Consider the following 22,480-nt stretch of genomic DNA (forward strand, 5'->3'; position numbering starts at 1 on the left):
CCAAAGATTTTGTTGTTGTTTTTATACACTTTTTTTTTTTTGCGTGTGCAGAGTGACGAATAAACAGTGTTGTGAAGATGACTTTGGAAATGTAGTTGGTTTCGATTACGTGTAACTATTTGAATGACTCTCTCCGAGTAACATAATGACAATAATAACTCATGACGTTTGATTACATTTTGATGACTTGTCTTAATTTTGAATGAATGCGTGAGCAGCAGGCCCCTTGGATGTTCCCTCGAATATAGCGTGTTAAAACCCTAGATCATTGGCGTCAAACTCAAGATGCGGCCCGCCACATCATTTTTAAGTGGCCCGCGAAAGCAAATCATGCTCGTCAACGTCCGTGATTTTTGCTCAGATCTGTACCCGAATTCCAAATTGAGTTGAGATATTGCATTTTTCTGTTGCCAAACCCTTCTTCTACAGTAACTTAAAAAAATACTTGAACAAATTGTTATCCTTGTCTTCTGGTATGGCCCTCAAAAAAAAAATGAGTTCCACACCCCTGCCCTAGATCATTATTTTGGAATCAGACCATCGAGCCTGTTCCCTCAATGGCTGTGCCTTGGCCGAATGGCCATTGCGCCACCAGGAAGTCGCTGTGACGTCACGGCGAAAGGCTCCACACTCGCGTGCGGCGCAGTCGCAGAGGCGCGCGTGTGAATGCGCGCTTATATTAACGAGTGTCACTCTGCTTGCTTGCACTGCTCCTCTGCTCCACGCACGCACGCCACCGCGTCACGTTCTCTCTCTCTCTCTCTCTCTCGCTCTCGCTCCCCCCCACCCACCCCCCCACCCCCACCCCATAACCCTCCACCCCGGCCGCAGCATGTCCGAGCTCCCGATCCGGAAGGTGGTGTTCGACAAGCCCAAGGTACGTCCGCTCAATTTGACGCTTTTTACGCACGACGCCAGAAGAACATGGTCCGGAGAGCGCACGTTTGATCGGTGGTCTTTACGATTGCGCCGACATCCGACGTTAGGAGAAAACGGCAGGCACGCTCAGTTAGCGCCGTAGACTGTGTTCTTTTCCATTTATGGCATACAACTGCTTAACCGTGATTCTGACTTCATGTATTTGCTTAGCTTGCATGAGTATTATGGACAATGTTTAGAAAGAAAGATGTCTCGCCTTCAAGAAGATGACTCAGCAGGAATCATCAGAGAGAAGGACGTGGCCGGGCACGACGTGGCAGGTGTTGGTGGCATGTTTTCACCTTGAAACCCTCCCCTTAGTGTGTTGTGTCTTGTAAACTTAGAAACCTCCCTATTTTCAAATAAATGCAGGAGCGACGGGAGAGATTGTTTAGAGCGTGTTGAGAAGCTGTAACCTGAACAATCTCCCATGCGCCCTCCTCAAGAGAAAAAGAGACCAGCGTCCTCATTCCTTTTGTGTCAAACCATTATAATGTTGGGTAAGATAAATCCAACACTTCGCTAACGCTTTAGCGCAGGGGCGGTTTTTGATATGGGCGACAGGGGCAGTCGACCAGGGCGGCATTCTTGTCGAGGCCCACCCCACCCGTGAAATATTGAACGTGCATCGTAGGCCGATTAACAGCATATTTGGATATTCCTGTATCAGAAACAGAATTACTTTGGGTAAGGGACTTGCCCCTTACCCCCCCCCCCCCAAAAAAAAAAGAGAGATCAGTGCCAGATGAGCGAGGCTCCTTTGAGGCTGTATTTTTTTAATGAAGTTGTTTTATAAAGTTTTACTGTATTATATTCGTTTTTTTGTAAATGCAGTTGTCATGTTCATCCTCAGTTTGTCTGAAAGGTACTTTGAACATGTAAGCATTTGTAGTTATGTTTAAAAATATCAAATGTGCATTTTGCAAGGCAACTTTTGAGTAATACATTTTCCTTAATGCGCTTCTCTAAAAGTGGGCGACAATAGGAAAAGTTTTTCTTTACCAGAGGGGGCGCTATAAAAAAAAAAAAAAAGAAAATCTCATTTTCATTTTTTTCCATTCCTTTCATTCACTTTCTTTTTTGTCCGTTTCAATGTGAACTCAGCAGCGGTGGCGCGGGTGCGTGTGTATGTGCGTATACACACTGCGCATGCTTGACAAGGCGACTGGAAATGACAGAGACTGCCAGAGAAAGACGGAGAGACCGAGGAGAAGTGTAAAATGACAAACCTACATGGGCGGATATAAACTCATTAAATGTGAATTAGCCGTCGGGTCAGCATCCAACCTTCATGCTGTCATCCAATTACAGGATGAGCTCCTGGCTGTCAAGCTGGAGCACAAGAACGCGTTTCTGTTGCCTGCGCATGGGGCAAAATATTAAGAACAGGATTACACTGTACTGTATGCATGTATGTATGAGTTTATTTAAAAAAAAAAAAAAAAAAAAAGAACATCCTTTTTTTTTTTTTTTTTATATATATATAAATACCGACGTTCAAATTATTTATGGGAATGACATTGAACCCACAAGAGTATTTTCTACACACGTTATTCATATTCCGTAGCCCAAAATAAATATCTGTAGTGGCTGATGTGTGTACACCGTTCCCTCGTGGATTCAGCGCATTGCAGATTATTATTACTATTATTATTATTTTTTAACAAAAGAAACTTCATTAAAACACATATTACAAGCAATAAAATGTACATAGTGCAAAATGCTACTGTGCATTGCTGTATGTTTAGGAGTTTAAAAGGAGTTTAAGAGTATAGAAAGTGTTTCTAAGTGTATGGTAGAGGTTAATAGGAGTGAAGGGAAGACTAGTCAGAGTCTCGGGAGGTTTCATGCAGGTTTAAAATGTGTTAAAAAAAAAAAAGAATCGCACCAAAAATGGGGTTTCTATTTCGCGGCTTTCTGTAGCCCAACCCCCACTATAAACGAGGGAATACCGCATATTCAAAAGGTGTGTGAGCTATGACCCTCCTTCCAGCCCCTGAAGAGAACTACTGGTGTCACCAGTCGGGATACCCCTCGCCGAATCGTGTCATGGAATATTTATTACTAATATATCGACCGCTCACCCACCCACAGGTTGAGCTCCACGTGCACCTCGATGGAGCCATCCGAGTGCAAACGATTTTTGATGTCGCTAGGTGAGTCTGTTTAAGCCCCACTTTTTTTTTTTTTAATGATTCCATATTATTATTATTATATAGATATAACCCCTGCATGTCGGACGATGACAATTACCAGTCGTAGATAACAATGACATCACTTTATTACATTATACCACCTTCTCATCTGGCTTGCTCCATCTTGCGTTGTTGCTGGCATTTCTTTGACTAAAAGATGGACAAATGCTATCTGGTGGACATGGGGCTTATTAGGCAAATGTTTCCCGAACATTCAGTGAGCGAAGGTATGTCGAGCGGTGCCTTGACTTACAAGTTGAATTCGTTCCGAGACCACGTTTGTAACTCCAAACACTTGCATCTCAAACCATCTTTCGACACTGAAATAAATGCAATAGCCATTCATCTGTTCCAGCTACACGTTGTGCTGCCTCTGGTGTGCCTGTCTTGGCCACAAGGGGGCAGTATAGTACAGTTTTGCAGTAATATGAATCTTCTTCACAGAGGATAAAGAATATAGAGCTGTGAGTATTGGTATATTGTCTGCCTACGTGTGCTGTAGCACCATTTGCGTTCAAATATCTGTTACTGAAAGGGTTTCATTAATTACCACAATATTGATGCTAGTTTCAGTAGCATGCCTATGGCATTTTGCAGTGTGTGTTGGCATTAAGGTTCTGGACTTTTGTAAGTTACAGTATGTGGTTTGGTTCAATGCACAATGTGCGATTGTCTTTGTTTTCTGTTGAGTTTGTCAGTCAACTCAAACTGGTTGTGGGAATAAAAGCTCGAAGCCTCTGTTAAAGAATTGTTTACAATCTGCCAAACTGCTGCTTGCTAATTGTGTTGAGTTGAGCTTGCTGCCACAACCGAGCACTTGTTACTCAAATTTTTGCCCGCAAGTCGAACCAAAAAAAAAAAAAAAACATCCGAGCGACAGCTCATATCCGAAAAATTTGTCAGTCAGGTCACTCAAAACTCAAGGCACCACTGGATTTTGCTTTTTGTTTTTTTGTTTGTTTTTTATCTCAAGGCACACCACGAAACAAAAGTATATACTGTATACTGATATAAATAGACCGATGAGAAATAATCTACAATAATCCACAAATCGAAGGTATGCTCAAGCATGTGTGCGCACAGTGTACCTGTCAAAAAACTATGAAATCGCGCTGCTCATTTTTCCTATGATAACCACTACCGTACGCAATAGCCAAACACAACAGATATAATAATTAAGCACAAAGTCAGCAAAATTGCATTAGTCCAGCATGATGTTAGCCTCTTCCATAATTCCTCTTTGATTGTTTTTAAATGTGTAGTATCAATGTTCTCTTGCAGTTTATTTTCCCTTCATTTCACTCCACTTTCTAAACACATCTTTGTGCTGCTGCTGCTGCTGTTGTTTTATTTTATTTTTTTTGTCCTTGCAGGAGACGTGGCATCCCTCTGCCAGCCAACACGGCAGAGGAGCTGAGGCATCTTATTATTCTCCAAAAGCCAGCCACGCTCACAGAGTTCCTGGGCAAGTTTGCCGAGTACATGCATGTGATTGCGTAAGTGCCTTTCCTGTCGCGCTGTTGACTTTGCCTCACGATAAGCGTTGCAAATTTCCAGGAATTTTCAATAAATACATGAGAATCCATTAGGAATTTACCAAAATTGAAGGTTGGAAAATATACTTTATCATCAGAATCCGAATCATCTTTATTTTGCCAAGTATGTCCAAAAAACACACAAGGAATTTGTCTCCGGGCGTTGGAGCCGCTCTAGTACGACAACAGACAGTCAATTGACAGAGAACAATTTTGGGGACATCAAGACAATGAGAAAAACACTGAGCAAGAAAAGGTTGCTAGTAATCTGGTCATGTCTGTACTTTTTTTTTTTTTTTTTTTTTTGACAATTGCGCAAAAAGATGCAGAGTCCTCTAGCAATTAGAGCGGTTTGAATGACTAATATAGCAATAGTCCGGCGCAATGACCATTGTGCAAAGGGCGCCGAGACATAATCCTGAATAAAACAAGTACAGTGGTAACTTGAGTGCCCCAGATGACTTCCTTTTCCAGTTACAAGCGGTCACATGGTCAATTTTACACTGGCAAGCCAAAATTTGAGTGAAAAGCAAGCTTCAGATATGTCACCCCTCAAGTGAAGTAAAAAAAAAAAAAAAAAAAAAAAAAAATGGAATTACTAAACTACTGTATTGTCCTCACACGTGGGCAAGGCATCGATTTGTAGTTCGATTTGCAATATTAAATGTTTATATTTGAATATGATACCTGTCCATTAAATTACCCTCAATTACTAGTTAATCCCTTTCAAATTCCCATTCATTCGCCTGGAAAGTTTCCAATTTGGAAAATTTCTATGGACATTTCCGAGAAAGGTCCTGCCCTTTGAAACCCTATTCACGATTAATGAATAACATTCATGAATAATAATGTGACTCAGGCGCTCAAGAGTCACGGTCCACCTCTTGAGCAAAGATCTGCAGTGAGGGTGAAAGTTCCGTCACGCAGGCTGGTTATCACACACATGTGGATTATTTCATTAATTCAGTCACCAGGGCAACCAAAGACTATTTCCCTGTGGGATTGCTCCATCTGACAGCTGCGAAAGCTCCAACAATGGCGACCTGCTCCATTGAATGGAGCCTCTTTCCTGAGCCTCAGTACGCAGTTGACAATATATGGAACACGCCAGCTGAGTATAGTGCATGTACATTATAGAAACGGCGTTTCGAATGTTTAGGGAGCTCAGTGAGACAACGGCAGGGCTTCAGTGTAAATGCTGGAAACTGCGTCGGTCGGCCTCCGTCACGTGACACCGCCGCAGCCGAAAGTGGGAGTCTAAAGCTCACGTGAGCTGCGGTTCTCCTCGTAAATAAACAAGAATAGCGGCAGTCCCTCTGACAAAGCCGTCCATCTACCTCCAGTATGCCTGTATATCCCACCCTGTATTGAGCCAAGGCACGTATTTGACATTAGAACAGTATCGCAGAATATTATGCTCTGTGACAATATAAGCACCGAACGTACCAAAAAAAAAAAAAAAAAGATACGATTTTTTTTCTTCTTTTAACAGAATAATTGTGTCCTTTCTCCGTATCATGTACATAGACAGCTGCAGGTCTCCCCTACCTTGTAAAGTTCTCGGTTCATACTGCCCAATCCAGTTCTGGCTGCACCTTACCAACATTTGTGAAGTGGTGAGATAAAAATTCCATGCACAGTAATATGACAAAACCTAAAGAGTTAGCCATGGATTTTAGAAAAAAAAAACATAAATATATATATATTTTTTTTTTAAAACATCCTAACCCAGAAGCAAGCATAATACAGTTTTGAATTTGAATTTCACAAAATCAATCAACTTCAAGTTTGATTAAAAAAAAAAAAAACCTCCAAAGAAAACCAACAGATACACTACCGGTAATTGTTTTATTCCTTCTGCCAACAGATTTCTAAATGGTAACTGTGACGTGGCCCATGGTGAAAACAAGTTTGACCCCATTGCCTTAAATGATCGCTCATTTCGAAAGATGCCACAGTTCAGATGAGGCATCAGTAGTAGCAAATCGTTTTGGTGGAGTCATAGAGATAACGTTTATCAGCGGCACCGAAGGCCAAAGTCATTAACTGTGTTTTTCTTTCTTTTCCCCAGCGGAGACCGAGATGCCATCAAGAGGATCGCCTACGAGTTTGTGGAGGACAAAGCAAAGGAAGGCGTGATTTACGTGGAAGTCAGATACAGTCCTCACTTTCTAGCCAACACCGACGTGGATCCCATCCCGTGGCACCAGGCAGAGTAAGGCCTTACTTCAAGAACATGTACTTATGCATTTCAAGTGACTACGTTGATTTCACTGCTTATTTATTTCTTGCATTCAGGGGTGACCTGAGTCCGGATGACGTGGTACGACTGGTCAACGAGGGTCTCAGAGAGGGGGAGAGGGTCTTCGATGTCAAAGTCAGGTCCATTCTATGCTGCATGCGCCACATGCCAAGTAATGAAACTGCCTTGTAAGATAAGCTTCTCTGAAACTGATGAGCTAACCAAGCAAGCTCATAGCTCAAATTCCACAAATCCATTACCAGAGATGGCAAAAGTATGCTCAAACTCTACTTAAGTAGAAGCACAGATACATACAGTGTAAAAAATAAATCCTTAAGTCAAAGTACTCCTGGACTTAAGTAAAAGTAAAAAAGTCCAGACTCTGAAATGTACTTTGCGTAATTTCTCATGGATAATAGGCTTTTATTTTATTTTTTTGTGAAAAATGTCATCGAGGGTACGTATTATACATAGGTGTAAGAAAAAAATACCAAAATGAGTTAGCCTTATGCTGGCAAAACTCAATGCATCAAACTTTATTGCTCCCACCACTGAGCAATATTAGCTTATATAGACAAAAATCAATACGTAGGGGTGTTTGACGTAACACGGCATCGGATTTAGCGTTTTAGTTAACTAGGTGGCATACACGCTAACACGTGGTATTGTAATATACCTTGCACACGCGTGTAATTATAATTCCTTTGACTAAGTAATTAGTTTCGTAGACGGAAGTATCGGTGTCGTCAGCGCACGCGCACAGAACAAGCCTTTTCTGCTTTTGTTTTGTTTGGCGCATGCACAAAGGCAGGAAAGTTTACTTCAGAGAACTTTGAAATGTATTTGAAAAAAACAAATAAAATGAAAATTGCGATTCCTATAATACTCCAATTTTTGAGCATGGATTCCAGCAATTCTGGGGTGTGTGTTACATATAGGTAGAAGGAATATTCAGCTCGAAAGTGCGATTTTGGGTGTGTGTATTATACTCAAGAGTGTATTTTTTAGGAGAAATTACGGTAATTTCAGAAGAAAAAAATACTTTCCACTGTGAATTATTTACAATACCTGTTACTTTATATTTGTTCATGCTCCCTGGTTCACATTCGTCCATGTCTCTGCTGTCCCATTTTTTTCTGCCTTGTAGTTCCCCAAGATCTTAAACAATCATCTGCAGACTTTGAAAAAAGTGACAAGCCTATTTTGTACATCCAATGGAACCTCGATAAAACGGACCCCGATATAATGGATAAAAACCGTCCGGACTGAACAATGTGTCCAAAAATAGTTTCCATTTGTCACTTGTAATGCCTTTAACAAAGTATGTCAGTTCCAAAATTGGCCGCTGTTGTTTACCGGCGGTGTGGCGCAATGCAGGCAAAGAATGGGACTGACATATTTCCAGGTCACAGATATACAATATGACTAGATCAAATTACAAAAGACGTGCGTCCAGTGCCTACATGGCGGCCATGTTGAATGAGGGGCATTGATGGGGCGGCCATGGTGTAATGGTTCTATCTATTGTCTATTGTACATAGAGCACTGGCAGAAAGACAGCGGCATGGGTGCGGCGTTAACTCTGAGGGATACAAAACATAAGTCTTTAGAGTCTGGAACATGCTATTTTTGGTACAGTTTTTTCTGTCACGCCGTTCACCTTTGGCCACAGATTTGGATCTAGGAAGCACACTAATTCCTCGCGGCTCATGAAAGCGACTCACCTACACTGTACTGCACCATGACCAAACACACCGGCATGGTAAGTTTGGATAAAATGTGAAACTTTCAAACATTTTTAAACTTTTTATATTTTTATTTACAATAACTTTGTACTGTATTGGGCATTTTAGACCATGAAAAAAAATCCTGAAAAAAAACAATTTTGTACTGTACACTACAGTAACATGGGTGCAATATGGCCCGGAAAAAAAAAAAAAAAAAAAAGTGCTTCAATGGCTATATCAGACGACCCCCTGCCCCTATTAGTCCGTTCTATTGAGGTTCCACTATATATGTTTTCAAATGTAGGGAGTAGAAGGAAAAAAAGGGCAGTCAGGAAAGTAGATTCTCAAGTACAGATACATTCTGAAAAATTTACTGAAGTACAATAGCAAAGTATTTGTACTCACTCAAGTGTTTGTACTTTGTCACTTGCCATTAGTGCCCCCATCTGTGGGCTCAGGATGACACCACAATTCAGTGACTAAGAGAAATGATGTAATGCAATCAAATAAACAAATAAATAAATACATGGATACACACACACACACACAAAATGTTACAACCCCAATTCCAATGAAGTTGGGACGTTGTGTTAAACATAAATAAAATCAGAATACAATGATTTGCAAACCATGTTCAACCTATATTTCATTGAATACACTACAAAGACAAGATATTTAATGTTCAAGCTGATAAACCTGATTGTTTTTAGCAAATAATCATTAATTTAGAATTTTATGGCTGCAACACGTTTCAAAAAAAGCTGGGACAGGTGACAAAAAAGATTGAGAAAGTTGAGGAATGCTCATCAAACACCAGTTTGGAACATCCCACAGGTGAACAGGTGGGTGCCATGATTGGGTAGAAAAGGAGCTTCCCTGAATTGCTCAGTCATTCACATGCAAAGATGGGGCGAGGTTCACCTCTGTGAACAAGTGCGTGAGAAAATAGTCTGACAGTTTAACGACAATGTTCCTCAACGTACAATTGCAAGGAATTTAGGGATTTCATCATCTACAGTCCATAATATCATCAAAAGGTTCAGGGAATCTGGAGAAATCACTGCATGTAAGCGACAAGGCAGAAAACCAACATTGAATGCCCGTGACCTTCGATCCCTCAGGCAGCACTGCATCAAAAATCGACATCAATGTGTTAAGGTTATTGCCACAGGGGCTCAGGAACACTTAAGAAAACCAATGTCAGTAAATACAGTTCGGCGCTACATCCATAAGTGCAACTTGAAACTCTACTATGCAAAGGAAAAGCCATTTATCAACAACACCCAGAAACGGCGCCGGCTTCTGTGGGCCCGAGCTCATCTAAGATGGACTTATGCAAAGTGGAAAAAGTGTTCTGTGGTCCGACGATTTCAAATTGTTTTTGGAAATTGTGGACGTCGTGTCCTCCGGTCCAAAGAGGAAAAGAACCATCCTGACGCAAAGTTGAAAAGCCAGCATCTGTGATGGTACGGGGCTGTGTTAGTGCCAATGGCATGGGTAACTTAAACATCTGTGAAGGCACCATTAATGCTGAAAGGTACATACAGGTTTTGAAGAAACATATGTTGCCATCCAAGCAACGTCTTTTTCATGGACACCCCTACTTATTTCAGCCAGACAATGCCAAACCACATTCTGCGTGTGTTACAACAGCATGGCTTCGTAGTAAAAGAGTGCAGGTACGAGACTGGACTGCCTGCAGTCCAGACCCGTTTCCCACTGAAAATGTGTGGCGCATTATGAAGCGTAAAATACGACAATGGAGACCCCGGAAAGTTGAACAGCTGAAGCTGTACATCAAGCAAGAATGGCAAAGAATTCCACGCAAAGCTTCAACAATTAGTGTCCTCAGTTCCAAAACGTTTACTGAATGTTGCTAAAAGAAAAGGTGATGTAACGCAGTAGTAAACATGACCATGTCCCAGCTTTTTTGGAACTTGTTGCAGCCACAAAATTCTGCGTTAATGATTTTTTGCTAAAAACAATCAAGTGTATCAGTTTGAACATTAAATATCTTGTCTTTGTAGTGTATTCAATTAAATATAGGTTGAACATGATTTGCAAATCATTGTATTCAGTTTTTATTTATGTTTAACACAACGTTCCAACTTCATTGGAATTGGCGTTGTATATTAAGGGCAGTATTGCAATTGGAAAAATAATAATAATAATAATTGTACCACGAGCAAGTGGTTAGTCTTGCTAATCCAGGCGAGACTGGGAGGTAAAGTGCTCCGTGTCTGATGCGTCCAATTCAATTGTGCAGGCTGGTCCGCAGACGTGCTGGAGCTTTGTAAGAGATATCGTCACGAGGGGGTGGTGGCCATCGACCTGGCGGGTGACGAGTCACTCAACTGCGAGGCTTACCCGGGACACAGGAGAGCTTACGAGGTTAGCCTCTCTCTGAGCAAACGCCACCATGGGCCACTTTCACAAACAGGCCGTAGTTCGAAGACCCTGTAAAGTCAATTCAGAGCTTGGTTTCAAAATACATTATACATGTTTGAAGATCAATTTTGGAGATATAGCATTAAACTCTTTTTCACCGTTTGTTTTCCTGATTTTTTTCGGCGTGACTAAAACGATACCCAGTGACGCACTTCGGTATCCGGAATGAGTCACCCCTCGACCTCTGTACAAGAACCATCTTCGTTGGTATCAGCGGCTATCTGGCGCAATTGTTCGTTATTTAGTTATAATTAAGATGCTCGACTTAAGAACATATTTGATTGACAGTTGACAGTTTCTTCACACGCGGTCGCCATGGTAATGAAACCTGTACTCCAGTCGTACATGGTGGCAGGAGGAGCAGTGGCGGCCCCCCAAAACAGATGAATTCCAATTTAAGTGTAACAAGTGGATGAAAACTGTCTTGAAATTCTGTACTTCCAGAGACCTTTTTTTAAGACACCTGGGAAATGATGAACCAACAAGATTTAGCTGTGCGTAAATGCTCTTATGTCATGTGACCTGACCATACTTTGCTTTGATTTGATTCCATTGGCAGGAAGCAGTGCGCTGGGGGATCCACCGGACAGTTCACGCGGGCGAGGTGGGCCCGGCCTCAGTGGTCAAGGAGGTAGGCCATTGGACCATAACCACGGTGACACATTCCTGACAGGGGTGGCACAATGTTTCACACTTTCAGCTGAACAGACAAAGCTTAACAGTTGAGTCATGATGAATTGAAGCAAGATAGAACAAACCAGAGCAGCGCTTCCTGATCTTTATTGAGCCAAGGTATATATTTTACACGAGAGAGATATCGCAATAATATATACTAAAAAAAATTATGAGCTCGACTCAATTTACCCACAAATTTACTTAGTGGGAAATGTGGGCCTGTTTCGTTGAATACAAAGCTGTTGTAGAGCTATACAGTGGTGCCTTGAAATACGAGTTTCATTCATTCCGTGACTACAATCGTCAAGTAAAACACTCATATCTCAAATCATCTTTCCCCATTGAAATGAATGGAAGTCCCATTAATTCGTTCCAGCTTCTCTGGAAGAAGAAAAAAAAAAAAACTTTTGTAGACTTGTTTGCTCAGTAAAGTAGCACTGTAATATTGCACTTCATACAGACATACAGTCATAAGATTATTAAAAAGAATGTAAAGAAAACATTTTGTGCATCATAATTAAATGCTTCAATTCCATTCATTGTGTGCCCGTCTTGGCCACCGGGGGCAGTATAATACAGTCATATAGACAAACAAAGAGTCACCACAACTCCCAGTGACTTGGTAAGCTGCAATAATATTAGTTGGAGGGTTTTCACTGACGATAAGGAATACATGCCTGTGAGTATTGTTATATTGTCTGTCTATAAGTGTTGCTTAATAAATTATTGGGAGTCAATACATTTTCGGGAAAATGAAAAGGGAAATTGGATAATGGACAGCATGGTGGAGGTTAGCACATTGACCTCACAGTACTGAGGTTGGTGGTTGGAATCCGGGCATTGCTGTGTGGAGTTTGTATGTTTGCCGGTGTACCCGGAGAAAACCAAGCATGCAAAGCACGGGGATCCATGCTTACGTGTTTGGGTACGCCGGCTTCCTCCCACATCCCAAAAACAAGAAGATGACTATAAATTGTCCATAAGTGTGAAGGTCAGTAGTTATTTGTCTATCTGTGCCCTGCGATTGGCTAGCGACCAATCCAGGGTGTACCGTGCCTCTCATCTTTTCAATGTTGTCATGCGCTGATGGGTCCCATGTGACATTTCAGGCTGTCGAGGTGCTGAAGGCCGAACGGGTGGGGCACGGTTACAGGACCCTGGAGGACCAAGTGCTTTACACGCAACTATTGGCTCAAAACATGCACTTTGAGGTGAGAAAATGTCCAAAATGCCTCCTGAAGTAAATTGGCTGCATTCATGATGCTTAAGTCAGTTTTTTTCCCTCCAATCTTTCAGCATTTTTTTTTTTTTTTTTTGAAATTATTGTTACAACGCGACTATAATAATACAGAACCCCAGACATGACATGCACAGGCAAGAAATACTAATTTGTGCATTTTATAATCATTCACATGAATGTCTTGGGAAGCAAATGGGGCACACCTTTAATAGAAACTGCAACACAAGATGTCATCTGCCTTGCCGTTTCTAGAGGAGGTGCGCTTGATTTGCTCACCCAACTCTCCAGGAATTATATAATTTATTTATCTCATGTTCTGCCTAATTTGTGGTCACAAATTTGCCTTTGGTGCGCACGCGACAGCTACAGAGTGGGTAAATAGTAACTAGGTGTTAAAATTGGTAATAAACAGACATTTATTGAATTATATGTTTGTTGAAACAAATGTCCCATTCTTTGTTACATGGGAAAATGGAACTCACGATAAAAAGAAAAAGAAAGTAAGCTGCTACTTAGCTGGCTCCTGAAGAGTCACCTGACCGGCCATCTGGAAAATAAATTAGACAAAGAGAAACCCGTTAGTGTTGTCTGTTTAAAAATAATAATATTTCGTAATGACTTCAGTGATACTAAAAATACTATAAACCCACACCCCATTTAATGTTTGGGGAACTGTATCATAATAATAATCATAATTGTAATAATAATAACATTGGAAGTTTGGGGAAAGCCAGCCTGTCCTCTCGGGTGCAAATGTCAATTTTGGGTACGAGCATGTTTGAGTATTGTGTTAGAGAGCATTTCACTAGTGTTTACGAGTAAAACAAATTTGAGTAATGTGTGTGAACATTTCACTAGTGTTAATGAGTGTGTGTGGGGGGAATCTCATTCTGAGAGTGTTTCACTTGTGGACATGAAAGCATTTCACCAGTTTTTTGAGAAAAACAAATTACTGTAATGTGTATAAGAGAGTGTTTAACTAGTAAGTGTGAGAGGTAATCCTGAATTATTGTCCCTAACGGCTCTTCATCCAGGTGTGTCCCATCTCCAGCAAGCTGACCGGTGCCTGCGACGCCGACTTCACCAAGCATCCCGTCGTCACGTGAGCGCTCCTTTAATTTGCCGTGACGACCGAGAAGCACCGAATTGTGTGTGTGCGCGCGCAAGCGCGCTCATTTGTGGATGTGACGTGCAGGTTCAGGAAGGACAAAGCCAACTACTCGCTGAATACTGACGACCCTCTGATCTTCAACTCCACCCTCCAGCTGGACTATAGCGTGGCACACAAGCACATGGGCTTCACCCAGGAGGAATTTAAGAGACTGGTGAGGGCATTTGCATTATACACCACTCACAAAAAAAAGTTTGGGATAATAGTAGGATTTCGGCTGAAATTCCAGGCTGAACCTAAATGTCCAAATATTCCATTTGTTTACAGTACTTTTTGCCCAACTTGTTTTGCTTGAACACAATGGTTCTCTAACATTTTACACAAAGTACCACCTCAAAAATTACTCAGCTCTTTATGTACAACCATCACGACCAACATTTAAAAAAAAAAAAAAAAATGTAGCATAGTAGGCCTCGGTGTTCATCAATATAAAGGCAGAGGTTTTATACTTAACTAATATTATTGTAAGCCCGTGTAATTATGCAGTGTGAACATCAACTCTGTGCTTAAATATAGGAAAATTTTAAAAATGACTTAAATGAAACATGAACGTTAAATATAAAGTGTACCTAAATAAAAATGTGAAATTAAAAACTAAAAAAGAAGTTTAAAAAAACTAAAGAAAACAAAGAACATCAAGCAAAATTGTAGCATTTCATTCAGTTTTTTTTTTTTTTCCACGTACCCCTAGAGAGAGCCCACGTACCACTAGTGGTGCTAGTACCACACTTTCTAAGACACAGATAAATGGCAAAATTCCAAGAGAGTTTTGATCCATGAATCGGCCAATGATTATCCAGTTCTATGCCTTTCTAGGACTCCTTCAGTCTCTCTCTATCTGATGCAACTTGCTGATGACAGTCTAAACTCAGTGGCCACTTCCTGTTTGAAGCCTTGTCCTGTTGGTCAACTGTTGGTGTGGTCTTGGTCTCATGATGTCAAAACGTGAACGCATCATGAAGACGACTAAATAGCAATTCTAATTGAAGCAGGAAATGCTGATCATGCATCTGTTGTGAATTTTGCAGTTCAGCTTCTTGTTAGAGTACAGCAAGGTGGGCAAGTAGTACTGAAACTTTGAACAGTTAGATAGATGCATGTAGTATTCCAAAAAACTACAGAAGGCAACATTTTAATTATAAATTTTTGGGGCAATCAGTATGTTTTAGTCACAAAGGTTTACGTGATACACACAATAATGGGGTGGCTGTGTTGTTTTGTAGAACATCTGTTCTGCAGCATCTTGCTTCTTACCTGAGTCGGAGAAGAAAGAGCTACTGGGCAAACTCCACGAGGCCTATGGGATGATACAGAGCACGGCCTTTTGAAGCCCGACCTCCCAAAAGTTCACAAATCTTGACCTCCATCGCCGACACACGAGAATGTCTTAATCCACTTCTGCCTGCTTCCCTTCACATCACTGCAAGCACCTCAACGTGTGTGCGACGTTCATATATCAGTTTACACAGAAGCGGTGCAGGATTTGCTGCTGCTGGGAAAAAAGGTGGAGATTTTTTTTAACAGCGTTGTTACGCACTATTTTAAAACTATGCATGCACGCATTCTTGCGTTTACATCAAGAGACGTGTCAGGAATGCATCTGATGTGCGAATAGTCAACTTTGGACAGAAACACTCGGCCGGTCCAAATGAACAATGTATTCAAGTAAACAACACGTTGCCGTGAAAACTGGAAGGTGGGAAGCGGTGAGATGTGCTGACGCTTTATGAGGGAGAAACCATTCACTGTGAAATAGGAGTTTTAGGGATCCAGACCAAATAGCCTCAACAGGATTTATCAGGTACATAGTACAAAACCAAATGTCTTACTGTTAAACACGAGGTGGCGTACCACTGCCCTCCATTTAGTTTTCACACTATCCGCTCAACTTCTTGTTCTTGTGGTGTATATATTTATTTATAAACATCTTTTCTGACAAGAGAAAGCACTCAATTATTGTGGCCACATTGAAAACACAACAAAATCCACCTTTGACCAGAATAAAGCTGTTCTGTGTGCAGCCTACCTCTTTTTGTTGTTGCTTGTCTTCCTTCCCAGGCAGAAGAGGAAGTAAGGCAAAAGAAGAGAAGCTCCTGCAGTACAAACTGCTGTGTCATCTTGCATTTCTGTAAGGTGAGACCATGGGGAGACAGCGGGCCATGCAGGGTCCACAAGTAAACCGGCTTCGTGTCGCCACCTAACGTATACAAAATTCAATATTTATGGCAGGAGTGCCGAATGCCACTCGGCCTCTTTTTATCTGCTGCGATCAGCGCGAACCTGCTAACTGAGTCCCACGGAAGCATAAAAACACCAACATAACGTTGGATTCATAAGCTTTTTTATTACACAAAGAAAATAGCTATCACAAAGTTATCACTGAACAGTTAGCAATAAATACAGAGTCCATACACGACAGTATCATGGAGACTAAGTTGGATATTGGGGGGGGGCAACACTTGATAATGAAACAGGTCAAGAGGGTTACAAACAAACACACGCACACGTATAGAAAGAAAATGACACGTGGTTATGAGCTCCCCCTCCGTGATACGGCTGGAAATTGTTTGGATCGTTCAAATGTTTTCAGCTCAGTCTCCACATAAGCCCAAAGTCTATTCGCCTCCTCATCTCATGGGGAATATTTAAGTGACTAAACAGAGTCCAAAGCAGAAGAGAAGCATCTCAAATGGCAGTTGGACTTCCCAGCGGTTGCCTGCCCTCACAGCATCTGATCCAATTGGTGCCGGCGGCCAAGCTCCAAACGAGCCATCACTGAGGGATAGCGTTTCTGTCTCCATCTCCCTTCGCTATGTACCACCGCCTCCCGCTTAGGATGGACCTCCGCCTCCCTGGGCATCTTGACTGGTGGAGCCCTCGGCCTCAGGGGCCGGAGAAGACTCGGGCTCTCCTGATGGAGGCAAGACGGAGTTCAGTGTCACACGACGTGCACGAGCTGTCTGGCACAGCTGAGTTAATCTCATTGAATCATTCAGTCATCATGGAAATATAGCAGAATAGTGACACGCTAACGTCTTTTTTTATAAGTGGTCAAATATTTACACACACACACTAGTACAATGATAAGCCTCCTGAAATGAGTTTCCTTCATTTAATAATTAAAAAAAAATAATAATGTCCCCATTGAAAATAAACAGTATGCATATGTCTCTCACACTGCTCTGGTAACTACAGTGTGCGTAAAAAGTGGTTAAATGATACAAAATCAAAAACATCTTTCCATGGTTTTATTGTCCACAACAATTTTTTTCATTGGAAAAACATAAGCACTTTGTTTTGCCCCCCCCCCCCCCCCCAATGTGAACCACACCGTGAACGTAAAACCAAAGTATGTACTGAACCGGGTTTTTTGGCATACTATTACACCCCTAGTGATTACACATTTATGTGCGTTCAATGTCATAAACAGCCACCTGCGGGAAAACAATGTGGCCCAAGAAGACATCCCTGCTGTCGGGTTTGCCATGGAGTGCTGCAGGAAAAAAGATTTGCTCTCAGGGCTTACAAGGAAACAATAATGAGAAACTGCGCAAGGAAATACAACTCCCTATGGTGACAATATGACATTTAGAATTCCAAATGGGAGATTTCCTGCCACACAAGCGCTTAAGAGTGGAATGATAGCGTTCAAAATTTCACACAGTTGTTGCTTTGCGCATTAAGATAACAACGTGGGACAATTGCCTTCAACAGAAAATGGCGTTAACTTTATCTTTAGCCGAATGTCGCCTTATTATCGGCTTGACTTATCCCGATCCGATCACGTGATCAGAAATCGGCACGGATCAATGTCATTTTCAGTTGATCAGATTGCTTTTTTTAATTAGTTTATTTTTTTAAAGCAGCCGGCTTCATGCAGCAGTCTGTGCGTCTGGTCTGATGGAAACATTTTGATTACACAGCCCAACAGTCAGGATGCTACATAGATAAGATCGATACACAGTGCCATGAAAAAGTATTGGCCCCCCCTTCTCAAATTCTTAGATTTTTGCATAGTTTCCTCACTTAAATACGATTTAATATCAACAAACAAAAGTAAATATCAGACAAATATAACCCAAGTGAATTTAAAACGCCATTTTTAAATTGTGACTTCATTTATTAAGGAAAAAAAATACTTTTCCTATTACCTGGCCCTGTTTAATAAAATAATGGGCCCCTAAACCTAAGAACAAGTTGGCCATCCTCAGCGGCATCAACTGAAATCAAACATTTTCTATAACTGGCAATGAGTCTTTCACCTCTCTGTGGAGATATTCTGGCCCACTGTTCCTTGGAGAATTGGTTGAACTCAGCAAAAATTGAGGGTTTTCGGCATGAACGGCCTTTTGAGGTCATTCCGCTGCATTTCAATCGGATTCATGTCTGGAGTTTGACTAGGCCACTCCAAAACTTTCCATTTTTGTTTTTGTTTTTAAGCCATTCAGAAGTTGACTTGCTGGTGTTATTTTGCTGCAGAACCCACGCACACTTCAGTTTGAGGTCACAAACTGATGGCTGAACATTGTACTTCAGGATTTTCTGTTAAACAGCAGTATTAATGGTTCTATCAATCACGGCAAGTTGTCCAGGTTCCTAAGGAGAAAAGCAGCCCAACACAATCACACTACCAGCACCATGTTTGACTGTTGTTTTCTGAAATGCTGTCCTACATTTACGCCAGATGTAACGAGACACACACCTTCCAAAATGCTCAACTTTCATTTTGTCAGTCCATATAAGGAAGACGTGCCTTTGTTCTTTTTGGTCAGCAGTGGTTTTCTCCTTGGAACTCTGCCATGGATGCCATTTTTGCCCAGTCTCTTCCTTACTGTTGTGTCATGAACACTGACCTTAACTGAGGCAAGGGAGGCCTGCAGCTCTTCAGAAGTTGTCCTGAGTTCCATTGTGGTCTCCTGTATGAGTCATAGGTGTTCTCTTGTGGTAATCTTTAGAGACTGGCCACTCCTGGGAAGGGTGACCACTGTTCTATGTTTTCTCCATGTGAGGATAATGGCTCTCCCTGAGGTTTGCTGGAATCCTAAAGCTTTAGAAATGGCTTTTTAACCCTTTCCAGACTGATAGATGTCAATTACTTTATATCTCGACTGTTCTGGAATTTCTTTGGATCGTGTCATTTTGTTGCAGCTTTTTTAGCTCTTTCAGTTTTGTGAGACTTGATTTTGTCGGGACAAATTCTGATTAATTGATTGAACAGGTCTGGAGGTAATGATTTAGTAGTGAAAAATAACCACAAATTTCGATTAGCCACAATAATAAATGCATGATTTAACAAGGGGGTAATTACTTTTTCCACACAGGGCCAGGCAACTGAATCGTTTTTGTTTTTTTTCCTTAATAAATGAATTGGCAATTTAAAAACAGTACTTTAAGTTCACTTGGGTTATTTGTCTGATATTTATATTAGTTTGATGTTCTGAAACAAAGTGAGGAATCTATGCAAAAATATAAGAATTTGAGAAGGGGGCCAATACTTTTTAACACCACTGTAGATATATAAGATCAAAGAGACTACAAACTAATAATCGACAAATCATTTGTTGCAACCCGAGAAAACCTGTTGCAGAACCACACACACTGCACGATGCGGCTGAATAGCACGGTTCCATTTGGTCACGTCACTTGGTGCGCAGCTTGCTACAAACAAAGTGGTCACGACCGTAGTAACATCAGGTTGAGAGGCGGAACCGCTGACCTGCATCCTTTAAGTCCATCTCTGCCAAGTCTTTGGTGACGTCACTGGTGCTGGCCTCCCCTTTGCCCTCACCTGCGATGTCGGGCACCGCGTTCCTGCGGCCAGTACGATCACAGTTGATGAAGTCCGAGTACGACGTCTCCACGTCCATCATCTGTCCATGACCAGCGCTCTCATTACAGCTGTAGCAGGCAGGGAGTAGAGGTCAGGTTTCAAGAAGACTTTCTCAGTTGCCTCACCAGTTGGGTTATTATCGAGTAAGCATTTCTATTTGACTACAGCTGGCATAACATCCAATGCTGGAACACACATAACGCTGATTAATAGACGTTTTCATCTTGTTTGGAAACAATGGGTGCTGGATGGCAGAAAGTGAGTGACTACCGCTGACCTTAACTGAAAACAACGACAAAAAAAAGTTATGTTTGGGGTTGCACCACCAGATGTCTAAATCGATGTATAAATCAAGTGGACGTCGCAAATAGTTGTGCAGAGCCTGGAGGCGGAGTAGTTGGTTCTTCTTCCTTACTGATTTTAACAACTACCGCCCTGTATTTAACTGAACATTTTACTTAAAACTTTAGGAAAAACGTGTTTTTATTCAACTCACTGACTTTTAAGCAAATTTTAACATTCTTGAAAAGTACAAGTCTGGTTTTAGGGTGAACCACAGCACCAAGACTACACTTCTCCAGAGTTCAAATGATTTAAGAGGCAATCTTGACAGTCCTAAATTAACAGTGTTGGTTCTGCTGGATTTCAGCACTTCCTTCGTTATGGACGACCACACTATTCGTTTAAACAGATTAAAATACCTGGTTTGCCTCTGTTGCTACACACCATTTTTTTTTCTATCCTTCCCTGACAGAACCTTTATGGTAGGTTTTGATATGTGCTCCTCAAAAATTCATTCAATAACGTGGTGTGTCACAGGGATCAATTTTAGGCCCTGTAAAATTGTATTTAATTTAATGCTCCCTCTTGGCAGTGTCATCAGCTGTCACGGAGTGACCTTTCGCAGCTACGTTGATGATATGCAGCTGTACATCTTCGTGTCTCCTGATGACACCAGTCCAATGGATAGTCTTTTTTAACTCTACTTTAGACATCAAATCCTGGACGGCAAAGAACATTCTCCAGCTTAACCAGGACAAAACTGAAGTTTTAGTCATCGGTCCTGATGCCCCAAGCGAGAAACTTATGACTAAATGACAAGTGCTGTCCTTAAAACCTTCCTCGCTGGTAAACAATTTATCTCTCGTAACAACAACTGACATCACACATTTACACTACGGCGATAGATGGCCCGTTTTCTCAATCGCTCTGCCTTGGTCAATGACATGGACTACCTAGTTTACTAGTGTTGCCATCAAAGTTCTTGTCACCTGGAAATACATGAGAACTTGTGAAGTCACGGTGAAAGGCTATATTTAAGTGGCAATGTGACAAGTGGCTGCCATCGTTTTGGAATTTTCTAAAAAACAATGAGCATATCAAACAAATCCTCCATGATGAATAAATTAAGAAACAAAATATGATTACTGTAATACATTACCTGTTCTACCGCCTACACTGCTATTCTCATGAATAATATTCAATTTGAGATCTCTCGTGAGTTTTTACAGCAAGTGAAGCCATCTGAAAGGGTCTGGTAATTCTGATGCGTCGTCTTGGAGAACGCTGAATTTCGGCACGTATGAGCTGATTTGTAAATATTTTTAACTGAAACTTGTCAGACAAGTGAAGAAGTTCCAAGAGTAGCAGACGAAACCAGTTTCGTGAAACTGTTTTTACTGTAATTTGAAGGCATTTTTTTAACCAGATTTTTTTTGTGGGCGATATCATGCAAAAATGACAATTGTTTCCACACACAAAAAAAATTCTCCAGAACTCATCATCCGATTTTATAAAGTCTTGGTGCGTTGTACTCAAGTTGAAGTGGCCTTTCCAATCAGACTCAGCATTTTGGCAGACTGTCATTTTTGGGAAATATTGTCACTTTGCTAATTTAAGAAGCACAAAATGATGGCTGATTTTTGTTACGAATGCAAAAGAATAGTGTTCAATGCATTTTCTATTTATGCATGGCAATTACAGTATTGCATCCCTGACAGCCAGACCCGTGTGCCAATTAAATGTCCTAATTACATCCCAAAAAACTGAAAGTTGCTCCACATCTCCAGGGGCTCCTGCATGCACATTCAAACCACTGAGTCAATTTTTCCAACCCTGATCAATATGAAGAGCCCGAGTGAAAGAGCTTCAAACCATTCAAAATGACAAGCAGGCCCAGAAGCGCCTCCCCTCTTGGCAATTCATGCCTTTTCTCTTTCCTGCTCTCATTCCACTGTATATTAAAGTAGGTCAGAATCCTGTCAAGCGCTACCACATGACAGAGGAGAACAAACCAGAAACGATGTCAGAAACCTTGTTCAAACAAACCTCAGTCAAAAAGATTTCTGTCTGTCTCTTAGCACGATTAGCTCGCATCTGGAAATGTGAGTGGGCAGCGGTAACTGCCCAGAGATAAGTGGGGAAGGGGGTCGAAACTGTCGCCCTGTGGTGTCGCTCTCTGAAGATGTCTTCGGTAGCAAGAGGGAGGTGTGACCCCTT

General features: G+C 41.4%; 2 protein-coding genes and 1 long non-coding RNA gene across 6 annotated transcripts in view; 1 reads left to right on the forward strand and 2 right to left on the reverse strand.

Annotated features, from left to right (window-relative positions):
* Positions 1-753: 753 nt before the first annotated feature.
* ada (adenosine deaminase) lies at positions 754-16,176 on the forward strand. 2 transcript variants are annotated; one of them, XM_061673786.1, is made up of 11 exons: positions 754-877; positions 3,013-3,074; positions 4,487-4,609; positions 6,720-6,863; positions 6,947-7,062; positions 10,884-11,008; positions 11,625-11,696; positions 12,850-12,951; positions 14,015-14,082; positions 14,176-14,305; positions 15,375-16,176. In XM_061673786.1, exons 1-11 carry the CDS (start codon positions 833-835, stop codon positions 15,477-15,479), a joined length of 1,092 nt encoding a protein of 363 aa, XP_061529770.1. In that variant the 5' UTR covers positions 754-832; the 3' UTR covers positions 15,480-16,176. The 2 variants fall into 2 exon arrangements, with proteins under 2 accessions (XP_061529770.1, XP_061529780.1); XM_061673796.1 differs by lacking the exon at positions 3,013-3,074 and having other exon boundaries at positions 789-877.
* Positions 7,904-14,164, reverse strand: LOC133401188 (uncharacterized). Its single transcript, XR_009768388.1, has 2 exons — positions 10,798-14,164; positions 7,904-9,096 (listed from the first exon to the last, which is right to left on the reverse strand). It is a non-coding gene; the product is annotated as an uncharacterized LOC133401188 (long non-coding RNA).
* Positions 16,177-16,475: 299 nt separating the features above from the next.
* Positions 16,476-22,480, reverse strand: part of pkig (protein kinase (cAMP-dependent, catalytic) inhibitor gamma) — a 30,604-nt gene continuing 24,599 nt past the window's right edge. For all 3 annotated transcript variants that reach the window (XM_061673844.1, XM_061673834.1, XM_061673854.1), the window contains 2 exons: positions 19,868-20,049; positions 16,476-17,062 (listed from right to left, as the gene is read on the reverse strand). In XM_061673844.1, coding sequence (XP_061529828.1) covers positions 16,983-17,062; positions 19,868-20,021 — 234 coding nt within the window. In that variant the 5' untranslated portion in view covers positions 20,022-20,049 and the 3' untranslated portion in view covers positions 16,476-16,982. The remainder of the gene's footprint in view (positions 17,063-19,867; positions 20,050-22,480) is intronic.

This window comes from Phycodurus eques, chromosome 1, assembly GCF_024500275.1.
Source record: "Phycodurus eques isolate BA_2022a chromosome 1, UOR_Pequ_1.1, whole genome shotgun sequence".
Taxonomy (NCBI): Eukaryota; Metazoa; Chordata; class Actinopteri; order Syngnathiformes; family Syngnathidae; genus Phycodurus; species Phycodurus eques.

Coding starts and splice junctions, on each gene's coding strand:
- ada (XM_061673786.1), top strand. CDS start 833: ATGTCCGAGCTCCCGATCCGGAAGGTGGTGTTCGACAAGCCCAAG. Junction 878..3,012: donor TGGTGTTCGACAAGCCCAAG/GTACGTCCGCTC, acceptor ACCCACCCACAG/GTTGAGCTCCACGTGCACCT. Junction 4,610..6,719: donor GAGTACATGCATGTGATTGC/GTAAGTGCCTTT, acceptor TCTTTTCCCCAG/CGGAGACCGAGATGCCATCA.